This window comes from Sorex fumeus, unplaced genomic scaffold (assembly GCF_029834395.1).
Source record: "Sorex fumeus unplaced genomic scaffold, SorFum_2.1 ptg000169l, whole genome shotgun sequence".
Taxonomy (NCBI): domain Eukaryota; kingdom Metazoa; phylum Chordata; class Mammalia; order Eulipotyphla; family Soricidae; genus Sorex; species Sorex fumeus.
Window position 1 is genome coordinate 9370242 of NW_026606226.1, and position 12640 is coordinate 9382881.

The window sequence follows — 12640 nt, forward strand, 5'->3', positions numbered from 1 at the left end:
AGCGGCCAACATGGCCGACCCGAGTTCGATTCCTCCGCCCCTCTCGGAGAGCCCGGCAAGCTACCGAGAGTATTCGATATGCCAGACACAGTAACAACAAAGTCTCCAATGGAGACGTTACTGGGCCCGCTCGAGCAAACACTGATTAACAAAAAAAAAAAAAAGTAAAAAGTAAAATTCCCTAAAAGCCATTTTTTCTAATTCCAAAAGAAAAAGGCTCAGTCTTAGAAGATTCTGATGGAGAACAGAAATAGACCCTAAAGAAATTTACCTCCTTTTTGACTTGCAAAGCTCTACTTTATAGAAACATCACCAGTGAGGAATAGTCCCGATATCAAAAGATATGAAGATAAGAAAACAATGCAGAGCCAGTCAAATCATAGGGAAGAATGATATTTAGCAAGCTCTTGCTGTTTATGAAATAAGCAAGGCATTTCCGCTATCAAACATTTTGAAATCAGCATGCCTTACAAAATTAGGTATCATTACAAAAAAATAAAATTATTCCTTTACTCTCTGGTTTCCTGTGACTGAAACCAACAGATATGAAAATGTGTGCAGGTGAAAAAATTATTCTAATAGATATTACACAAAAGATGTAATAATACACCGTTTTAATTTAGAAAACAAACTTAGATAAGAATTTTATTATGGGGCAGGCTCTATAGTGACTGACACTGGGAAATTATTCATCTGCCTATTCCACTAATGTGAGGGGAGAGAATGGACCATCGAGAAAGAAAACGGCACAGAAGACAGTTTCTGAAATGAGCTTCTTCCTTTATGTGCTCTCAGAAAAGCTGTAATAACAGACTTCTATCTCATGCATACCTTCCCAATGCTGAAAAAATTTTTCATCATATTGTCCATGGACTTTACAGTGCCAATATACTACGGCACACGTTTTGAAAGTTTAAAATTAATGCACTGTAAGAATAACCACTGTGTTGGCTTTATTAGAACTGTAACAAAACATCACTCTGTTTTCAATCATTTATTATGCCAAATAAAAACCAGCAGATTCTCTGCCCAACAGTGTATCAGGACCGTCTGTCACCTCTACTCTAACAGCCAGCAGGCAAACTAAAATAAGGAGGGAAAACAAACTAAAAACAGCAACAAGCTTGGGAGGGGGGAGGGGACTGGTGGGAGAAGAAGTTATGTCCAGACACTGATGAACCTGCTTGAAAGAAAAAAGCCTGTTCTGCCCGTAACACATAGCATTGGCTCAAAAAATACTCCCAGAAATTCAGTTTATTGGATCTTTATCATAAATATTTACGATAGTGATTTGTTCAGGATAAACTTGTTTTTCCAGTTTTATTTTGATACTTAGGATAAAAGTGCTATTGATGAATGCCACAGGAGATACTCATTTGAAGAAAATGACCACACGCTACAAGCAAGCATGAACTATCTACTAAGACACTTGAAAGATACTGCATAAACCACAGAGACAAACAAGAAATGTTACTCTGGCTGAAGGAGATTTATCTTCCGAGACATTTCATCCTCAAGTCAGTGTGCCAACCAGAAGCCACTTAGCAATTTTTCCTCTTAATCTTCCTTTCTTCTTTAGGGGGATAACCACACAATTTAAACAAGGAGCCCAATACCAAAAGGAGTCGAGAAATTCTCTTACCTCGATTGTTATGTTATCCCTTCAACATCGCAGCCCATCCATCAGAATAGCCCAAAGGCACAGAAGGGTTAGACAGAAAGCACAGTTCTCTAAACGGACAACAGCATGTCCCATTTACTACATGTATTCATTTTACACACACACACACACACACACACACACACACACACTCTCAAATGCCTATACTCACAAGACCATATTTCTATTATGACTTTAAACATAAAAAACGGTTCAGACGGAGCTTGATGATGGCTAGGTAAAAAGAATAACAATGCAGTTAAGAAGGCAGCTGCAAAGGGCAGAGAAAGAAAAGAGCTAGGAAAACAAAAGAGTTTGTTTCACCTTTTTAGTCACTGAACTTGGCTGTTTTTTACCAATGTAGGTCTGTGACAAGTTAAAAATGAAGTATTAGCTCTTCAGCAAAGTTAGCCCCAGAAGCACTACGCAAAACCATCATGAAGTTAGCATGCGGAATTTCTACTTGAGCCTTGCCTGAAGGGGGAAAACGAGCTCTTTCTTCATATACAGGCATAGCTATACCTACTGAACTTGACTAAAATGCCACTGCTCTGACCAATCTACTTGATTGCATCAGCTCCCAGGAGGATCCAAATTATCTTTCATTCCCCACACCCAGCCCAGAATTCCTGCACAATTAACCAACTGGCAAAAGACACATGCTCAGAACTCCAAGCAAAGCTGGAGTGCTGGAAGAAAAAAAATGTTTTCAAAAACTTGTGTTTCAACACAAGCAATGAAGCAGTCATGGTGGGGGGGGGGGGTAAAATTAAGATTCTGAGGATTTTTATTGCTTTAAAATCAGTTTATTTTTGTTCTGAATTACATATGAATTTAGGAGCATTAAAATCTCAGTGAGAGAAAACCTATACAAGTCTTAGGACCATGTGGGGACAGCTCAGTGGCTTAGAGTATCTGCCTTGCAAACATCAGGCTACAAAAGTTCGATTCTGGGTGTCAATGTTATGTTCAGTGTGTGTTTTCAGAAGGCCCAGCGGCACTCTATCTCTCCCCCCGCCCGCGTTCGGTAGTCTCGAGCCGTTTCCCCAACCCCAGGGAGGTCGATGTGATGGGCAGGCGAAGGAACGAACAAGGGCCAGGCTGGTCGGCATCAATTGTAGTTTATTCTTCACTCTCACCTCTGACTCTGCCCTCTGGAGCCCAAGCTCCCGAGCCTGAGCCTGAGCCCGCACCTCAGCTTGAGCCTCTGCCTGAGCCTCAGTCTCTGCTCTCTGGAGCCCAAGCCCCCTCCGAGCTTCCAGTCTTAGTTTATATAGCAATCATGTAAGGCGGTGACACAAAGGTGGGTTGAACATCAACAAATCAGCAAAGAGAGGTAAGACCACTCCTGGAGGAGATTAACTCAAGGATAAAATCTCATCTAAAGAGATTATTCCAGATTACTAGGAGATATGCTGAAGGGTGGGATCCCAACAAGGGTGTATTCTTTCCTCAGCGAGTAATCTAGTTAAATAGTTGTAGTAAGTCTACTTCTAATATTTCTAGCAATGTCATTCTGTATGAGCACAGTAAGAGATAAACTTACAATTTGGTTCTTCCTGAGGACATCTCACTATATTTCGAGATATATATATGTATATATATATATATATATATATATGTATACACACACACACACACACACACACACATATATATATATTACAGTCCTCAGGCCATGTTAGTCTTTCCAGCCCCAGCAGAGTCCTAGTCTCGTCGTTACTTGCTTTTAGATCATGACAGCATTTATCCATGATTGTGCCCTCAACTTATAGTTGAGTATCGTGGCACTTTGGCCTGGCCCATTTCGATGCCAGGGTACCTCACAGCTTTCCCTGGGTCCATTCAGTCCCATTATTCTCTCTCTCCCCTTCCCGCCCCCACTCACTTCCTTTTACTTCAAAAAAAAAATGTTTTTTCTAAGAGAATACTTAGAATGATTTAATAACAAAGTTACCTAATCTATGCTTAAACACTAATAGCAAGTTCTTATAAGAAGAATTTTTGTGCTGAACTATTAAGACTCATTGTAAACATATTACAGAATCAACTTGAAGGTATAAAAAATAATTAAAACTAATCTATGTTGGAGATATAGTATAGTGGACAGCCACTTTTCTTGCATGCAGACAATCCGGGTTCAATCCTCAGCACCCCACATGGTCTCCCAAGCCCCAGCAGAAGTGATCTCTGAGTGCAGAGCTAGGAAGGAGTAAGCCCTGAGCACTGCTAGGTGTGGCCCAAAAACAAAGCAAACAACATCATCAACAACAACAAAAGAAAATACCCTGGTCTGTGCTGTTTAGTGAGTTTTGCTTTGTCTACTTGTCAGTCTCATTTCTAAATAACTATGAAATGTGAAAGACAAAACTATACACCTTCAACGTTCTCACATTTAAGAAAATATTATAAAACATTTATATATAAAATAAAATCACTTTTGATTTCTATATTCATGGTCTTCTCTAATTATGTTTCCCAGGAGCTCAACTTCCTAGACATCCAATGTCCAGTAATAAAACAAGTTTCCAGCCTACAGTGGAAGGCAAATGACCCTATTTCTGCCCTTGGTGCCTGATCACCCCAGCTGCTAGGATCTTTCCTGCCTATGTTTTACTGCTTTTTTCCTCAGGACTCCCTCTCCTTTGCTAAGGAAATCTTTCTAAACAAGGCCCTGATCTTATCAACTAGAAGATGACAGTGACAAGGCAGTTTTCTAGATGACATCACTCGCACCTAGCACTCAGTACCTTTCTTCTCCATATCCACGTCCAAAGAGGCAAACATATCAATTCTGAATCGTAACAATCTCTCACAGGAGGAGCCCCAAGTTACTCTCCATGCTGTCAGTTGCAGGTAACAAAAAGTAAACAACATGTAAATGACATGTAGAAGGACAAGGGCCAAAGAGAATGACTGATGTGGATTCAGAGATAGGTCTGAGCACTAACCACTCTAACCCTAGCAAAGTCACCTGAAAGTTCTGAAATTCCTTTCAAAATACCTAGCTTTCCTGGCATGGAGATAAAGTGGGACCTTGTAAGAAAAGCATCATAAGACAAACTAAATCAGTGGCAGTAATAATTATCAAATTATCACTATAATTTGCTATTTAAAGTCCATTCATTGGCTCCAAGCCTCAACTAAGTTCTACAAGTAACAGGTAAAATATGATCAAGACACAATAGCCTGAAACAAATAATTAAAACAGTTCTCTGTGTGTCTAGTATGTTCTCCTGACAGACAATTCCAAAACAGGAACAGTGAAAATATCCGAAAAAAGGCAGCAATATCTGAAACTATAATCTCCTGAGAGAAAAGCATTCATTGATAGAAGAAAATGCTATTATTTCCTACTTCGTACATAAGGTTTGCTCCGTTTTCTTTACCAGGTCTCTCCTTTAAAAGCATGTAAGATTGAGATGGGCTCGATAGTACAGGGACTTAGATGCTTGCCTTGGATGCAGGAGACTCTGATTCCATCCCTAGTACAACATATGGTCCCCCAAGTACCACCAAGAGTGATCCCTGAGCTCAGAGTCAGAAGTAATCTCTGAACATTTGGGCGTTCCAAAAATCAAAAAGAAAAACAAAAAGAAAAGAGAAAAAGCAGACTCCACAGCTACAATGCAATACTAAACTATGAAACCAAGAAGAAAGGCAAAATGGAAAGCTCAGATTATGGATATAATCAAACTCAACATAAATGTTTTAAAAACATGAAAAAGCATATAAGTAAGTGCAAATAAGTACTAACTTTGAAATTTTTAACATAAAAGTTGAAAATAAGAGAAAAAAAAGAAAAAATTGTTTTTAGACTTCAGCTAAATAAAATCATTTCAATTATTTATAACAGTACATAATATGCAAAAAATAAAAAATCAGTATCTCAAAGTCCTACCACTTGTCCCAAAATGTTGTCCACATGTGGCACATGTCCACAATTCACATCCACCAAAATAGATCAATTTTATCATTATAAAAATCATGTAGCTATTTTATAGACAAAACTTTTTATAGTATACCATGCAAATATATTCTTAGGTACCAGATGTTTATATAACAATCAGATATTTTCATTTGTATTCTGAATTTTTTTTTATTACTGGGAAAAAAAAAAAACCACCATCTCCGAATGCAACAGTTATATATACCTAGGTCAAGAAATCAACATGATGAATGACCTGGCACCTGAGTTGCGCAGGAGGAAGAGAGCGGCTTGGAATGCCTTCAAGAGCATTGAAGAAATAACTAAAAGGACAAAGAACCTCCAGCTACGAGCACATCTCTTTGATTCCACTATTCTTCCTGCATTAACATATGCCTCAGAGACCTGGACCCTACGAAAACAGGATGAGAACACTATTCGGGTCTCTCAAAGAGGAATCGAAAGAACTATGCTTGGAATATCATGATTCACTCAAATGAGAGATAGAATCCGGAGTTCTGATCTTCGTCAACGTTCAAGAATCAGGGACGCTGTCTCATTTGCCAAGACATCAAAAATCAGATGGGTTGGACACGTAATGAGGTTTACAGACAGCCGCTGGACTAGAGCCATTACTGACTGGATTCCACGGGACGTCAAAAGATCGCGTGGACGCCCACCTACAAGATGGTCAGACTTCTTCGTCAAGACCCTGAATGATCGGTTTGAGGCTCTGCATGTTCCTAGAACGAACAGATACCATTGGGCTACGCTAGCACGCAACCGGGATGAATGGAGACGTTACTGGCACCCGCTCGAATAAATCGATGAATAACGGGGATTAAGTGATAAGTGATTAAGTGATTCTGAATGACAAAAAAAAATTTTTAGAAACCCCAAGCTTGACCGGTATAGTGTACTATCTCAAATCAAATAAACAAATAATCATATTCATATATATATATAAACATTTCAACAGAGGGGCATCAAGGATGAGGCTCAGCAGTAGAACCGTGTGTCTTGCATGTGTGAGACCCTGGGTTTGATACCAGCACCACAAAAAAGAAGAAAGAAAAATATCCTTTTGGATTATTTTAAATCTATTAGGTAAGAATGAAACACACAGAAATGTGTGTAGACATACACACATATAGATTATGCATATGAATTATAGTAACTAATTCACAGTAAACCAAAGTAAAAATGCATATAAAAATTCAATAATTCATAAGAGGGGGAGAGACTGACACAGAATGATCTCCTGTCACATATAAGGTATAAGGAAACATAATGGGGGAATATCAAATGCCCAAAGTCAATGGAAACGAAGTGTATGAGAACTGGCATTCAGTAGGAAACATGCCACCTGAGGGGAATGGAGGATGGGAAAGGAAGGAGGCAAGGACTACGGTGGAGGGCAGTTTGGAACCTGGAGGAGGAAGTGGTGCTGAAAGATGTATAAAACTTGAGTCAGTTAAACTACTGTAAACCACACTGCAAAAACCTATATATTAAAAAAAAAAGTGCCCCTTGTAGAGGCAGACTGGTGATAGAAGGCAAATGAGGGGTGGAGGGCAGATATTAGTCAAGGGAAGTGAACAGTGGTGAAAAGATTGGTTTTGGAATAATGTCTGCCTAAAACCCAATCACAGACAATTTTTCAACCTCATAGAGACTAAAATAAAAACTAATAATTTTATAAAAGTAAAAATATAGCAATTCACTCATGACACTGAACAATTTCACGTGATGAGACTATAAAAAATGTTTCAAGACATGGACAGTAACTGATGTCTAAAGACATCTTTGAAAACAATATGATCAAAGACCAATATAAAAAGGAAAAAAAGTAAAATAAGCAAATGCACATGAAATAAACGATACACATAATACAAATAAGCAATATGAAACAACTGAATATCCTCTAGACTTAACAAAACATGGGAAAATACTGATAATCCTGGGTTAACTTGATTTATCAGATATGACACAGAATACATTAATTATAAAACAAAAGTAATGTCTTTGAATTTTAACATTTCTTTTCCTAATTTGTTATTGGAAGAGAAACAATGTATCTACATCTAACTTTTCCTAACTGCACATAGAAAGAATTGCTCCAACTAGAGAGGATGTCGGTAAGCAAAATATATCTGAAGACAAATACCAGATGATAAAACGCTACATAGGATTTAAAGGGGAAAAAAAGCAAGGGAAACAAACCCTGAGACTTTGATGCAGAGCTATTAACAAAGATGGGTAGGGTGGGTGAATAGGAAGAACCTTCAAAGAGAAGAAACACTGGCACTTTGGTGGTGGGCGTGATGTGGTTACACTGTACCTCTAAAACATTTACACTCCCGAAAACTATCATTACCACATTAACAATAAAATTAAAGACATGAAAAGCGAAACAATTCCTATTCCTCTATTTAGGTCCTCAAATATTTTGTATAGCCTCATCACATAAAATTGTTCAGTGTTATGTGTGAATTATTGAATTTTTATTTTGATTTGGACTGGAGTCCAACAGTTAATACCTCTTTAAACGTAAAATTCACATTCAGAGAAATTAAATCTAAGTCAGGAACATTTGTAACAGCTTAAATCAGCATATAGTATGTTAGTAACCACAATGAAGGATCCTTAGACCATGTCCATGGAACCCCAGCACCTTTTTTCTTGTCATTATCATGTCTTGGGGTATTTTAAAGACATACATTAGATGATTTCATTCACTCATAAAATATAAATTACTAAAGCAAACAGTGTTTGGGAAAAAAAAAAAACTTCTCGGGGGTATGGTGCCGCCAGCAAGTCACTGATCAAGCTGCTAAAAGGCCATGATCCCAGAGACTCAGAAACAAGTCTCAGAACCCAGTGGCTTTGGGCAGAAATGCATCCGGACCCCGCAGTGGGTTACTGTCACCAGGCCACCCCAGGGGAGAAAGAGTGCTGTCCCTCTACCTGCTCCCCCTTGGCAGTTCGGTGGCTGCCATCTTCCAGAGGCCATTGGACAGTCAGGTTTGGGCCCTCAGTAGTAACGAGACACGCGGGGATTCACGGGATGGGAGTGAAGCCGGCCCTTTCCTGCCAACCCCAGCGAGACCATGAGTTGCCGCCCACGAACGGCCTCTCTGGCTCCTGATCAAGCTGCTTAATGGCCATGATCCCAGAGGCTCAGGAACAAATCTCGGAACCCAGCAGGTTTTAGCAGAAATCCCTCCAGATTTAATTGTTAAAATTTCAGAATTTCAAAATCACACAGCCACTACTGCAGCTGCATGACATCATATGTTATTTATAACCAGCAATAGAAAACAAATTGTCTACTGTTGCCTTTTCAGCAGATCTGAGTGTTGGGGTAAAATCCCAAATAGATAACGGTGGGTCTTGTGTCAAAATATTGAATGTAAATATTTTGAGTAGAGAGAGAGTAATATGGAAATCATCTGCCCCACAGGTAGGGGATGGGTATGTGATGGGGGCATACGGGGGTTTTCGGTGGTGGAGAATGGGCACTGGTGAAGGTATGGGTATTTCATTGTATGACCAAGACTTAAACCCAAAAGCTTTGTAACTGCTCTCACGGTGATTCAATAAATAAGATTATAAAAAAATGAAAAAAAGAAAAGTAAGGTGGTGCTGAATAAATAGCAGTACTCCTACATTAAAAAAAAAAAAACAAAAACTTCTATGGGGGCTGGAGTGATAGCATAGCAAGTAGGGCATTTGCCTTGCATGCAGCCGGCCCAGGTTTGACTTCCAGCATCCCATATGGTCTCCTGAGCACCGCCAGGAGTGATTCCTGAGTGCAGAGCCAGGAGTAAACCCTGTGCATTGCTGGGTGTGATCCCAAAAGCAAAAAATAATAATAATAAAAACACTCCTAGAATCTGTAGAAATGACTGTAGGTAGAGACAGGAGGAGGAGAATGGTAGAAGGAATAATGAGAACGAGAATTTTGGCTGGTGGGGTGATACTGGAACTTTAGTGGTGGGTTGTGTAATATTGCAAACCAGTGTTAAATCAATAACTTTCTAAGATTAAAAGAAAACGTGCATCAGAAAACCAGTAGATGAAAGCTGTTCAGTTCCCAAATGATGAGCAGTGAGGAATCTTTGGCATGTTTGAATATGGAAGGAGAGTTCATTTCTATTGCCCCATTGTTTCCCAAAGGGTACAACATGCAGCACTTAGTAGGAAGTGGTGAGAAATGATAGAAGAATTCTAAGGAACAAACTTACCTGCAATGCTTCAGTCTCTTTAAGGTCTAAACCAAACACGTTGTGTCGCTTCACCTTCAAGAAATCCAGTCCATCTTCCTCCTCCTCATCCTCCTCCTTTCTGTCTAAAAACTGCACAGGAACTTCCTTTATCTGTTGTGCCTCATCAGGATGAGAAACAGATTGGGGTTGAGTATTCCCCAGTTTCTCTTCCATTTCTTTCTCATCTTCCATCTCCTCCTCTTCTTCATCACTGGTACTATCACTATCCTCTGCCACTTCACATCTTTTGCCACCTTTCTGGAGGAGAGACATTTTCTCATTGAAGCAGGCTCTAAACTCTTCCACGTCATCATTAGTGAGGGACGCAGTTACTGGATTGTCTTGGTTCACTTCCAATTCTTTAATGGGTCGTTGCTGCATTTTCTGAAGAAATCTTATCCTAGGTGCCACAGCAAGACCAAGAGACCTTAAATATGAGAAAACGAAAATAATTATCTCAATAGAGTAATGGTACACTTATGAATATTATGAAACAGTTTCTCAAGCGCTGAGGCCTATTTTTAGAGCTTTATTGTAAAGAAAATATTCTGACATACAATCTTGACAAGGTAAGAAGATGATCCAAAGACAGGCCAAAGCACTGAAAATCTGTCAGAAAACGGTCTAGACACCTCATTTTTTATTAAGTGGTTAACATGTCATAAAATAAAGATGGTAACATCAGAAACAAAGGCTGGGACTGATAACTTCCAAGATAAGTTTTTCAACCTCTGCTTCCTCAAACACAGGGTGACTCACAGCTGATACAGAGAACATGGCACAGATTAGGATTACAGACTATACAGATTACGGACTCTGGGGATCCACCAGAGCATGGCTCTTAACAAATCACAACTAGATCTCTCTGCCATTCTCAGCTACTGAAACTTAGAGCTCCTTTATGACAGGAGTATAAACTATAGATCTATAACTTTAACATCTAGTATAGCGAACTATACATACAAGGCATTCAAAACATGATTCCTTAACAAAGTAAAAAGTTTTCAATAAAACATTATTCTAACATGTGTAATAATACTGCTTTAGGTATCAAAGGCTTTTAAAGGAAATTACTCATCATGGAAATTATGTACATTAATATATTCATAAAATTAAATTAAAAGACCAAATTAAACTGTCCCCATAACTGGACTCGGGGGTATATTATCTGCCTTCCCTAAGCATAAAAAAATAAAAAGAAAAAGTCTTTAGCTCTGCACTGTGAAATTTAATGACACTTGTGTAACAAAATGTCTCCTATACACTGTCCTACTATGATTAAAACCTGTACACTAGATTTGTTACTATCTCACCTAAGTCCATCAAAAAAAGAGAAAAAACTTCACATGGCAGGGCTGGAAGAAAGAACACGAGGACAGTGAATGCTGCTAATCCCAGTTCAATCCCTAGCACTACCTATGATCAATCCCCAGAGCACTGCCAGGATCTCTCCTGAGCAGAACCACGACAGCCCCCGAGTCCTGCAAGATGTAACCCAAATGCCTCCCCGCAAAAAAAGAACTTCAAATAAGGCACAAGAACAAGTTGAATAACCCCAGCTGTGAATTGTATTTAAAATGTTAATAAACATAAACATGTTATCCACTGGTGGTTTTCCATATGTGGCCCAATACAAGTCAGTGGCCTAATTTTAATATCTAACCAATTAAGGAATTCTGAAATGTGACATTACATAAACTGTTCTATTAAATTCACAGTCTAATATGAGAAAAAAAACTAATACCTCATTCATATGAAGTTTCTTAGTAGTTATCACTTAAAGAAAAAGACATTTAAATTTAGGGAGAGATAAATAGACCTTTCCTTGAGAACACATGAGAAATTTCATGCTGACACTAAAAGTATTAATCTCAAGAAGACTTTTATAGGATTTTATAAATGCTTTTCCCACAGATAGAATCCCACTGACTAAAGAGGCACTCATCATGTGGCTTATTAGAAAATAAGACACAAATGTTGATGTTGGAAATGGTGTGAAGAAAAAAGAAATCCTTGTACAAGTGTTGATGAGAACAAGCGCTGAAAAAGAATAAAATTTCATTTTGTTCCATACTATGTTTTTGGAAAATAGTACTAAAAATAAAACTATAAAAGTATTCCATACAATTCAACCGTCCTACTTCTAAATATTTATAAAGCAAAAATTTTTAAATATACATGTATATGTTCATACAGAATTATTTTTAATATCAAGAGATGTAAATAATCCAAGAAATCATAAACAGGAGTGGATCAGGAATAAATGGTTTATATGTACAATGTATTAACACTCAACTATTTTATGAAAGTAAAATCTTGCTACCTGCAAAACATGAATACACCAAAAAAGCATTGTTATCCAGAGTTAAAGCAGGGGAAAAAAAATAAAGCTATGGTTTCATTCATATGTAGAATTTTTTTTTTTCTTTTTGCTTTTTGGGTTACATCTGGCAATGCACAGGGGTTACTCCTGGCTCTGCACTTAAGAATTACTCCTGCCGGTGCTAGGGAACCATATGGGATGCTGGGAATCGAACCCGGGTCGACCGCGTGCAAGGCAAACGCCCTACCCACTGTGCTATTGCTCCAGCCCCCATTCATATGTAAAATATTTTTTAAAATTTGAAGAATAAAACAGAATCAAAAAGATTATAAGATTAAAATGGTGACTGTGTAGAGGAAATGGGAGAGAGATGAATAAACTGTGATTAAAAGGGTCAACTGGTATGGATGGAAACAGAAGTTTTGATGATGACAATGTAGTAGAGATGTCTAATAATAACG

The 12640-nt window shown here is 38.4% G+C and overlaps 1 protein-coding gene across 1 annotated transcript in view; it reads right to left on the reverse strand.

Annotated features, from left to right (window-relative positions):
* The window catches only part of DDX10 (DEAD-box helicase 10), a 253550-nt gene that overhangs the window by 196159 nt on the left and 44751 nt on the right, over nucleotides 1-12640 (reverse strand). Inside the window, exon 13 of the mRNA XM_056107531.1 lies at nucleotides 9836-10283. Within this exon, the coding sequence (XP_055963506.1) occupies nucleotides 9836-10283 (448 nt within the window). The remainder of the gene's footprint in view (nucleotides 1-9835; nucleotides 10284-12640) is intronic.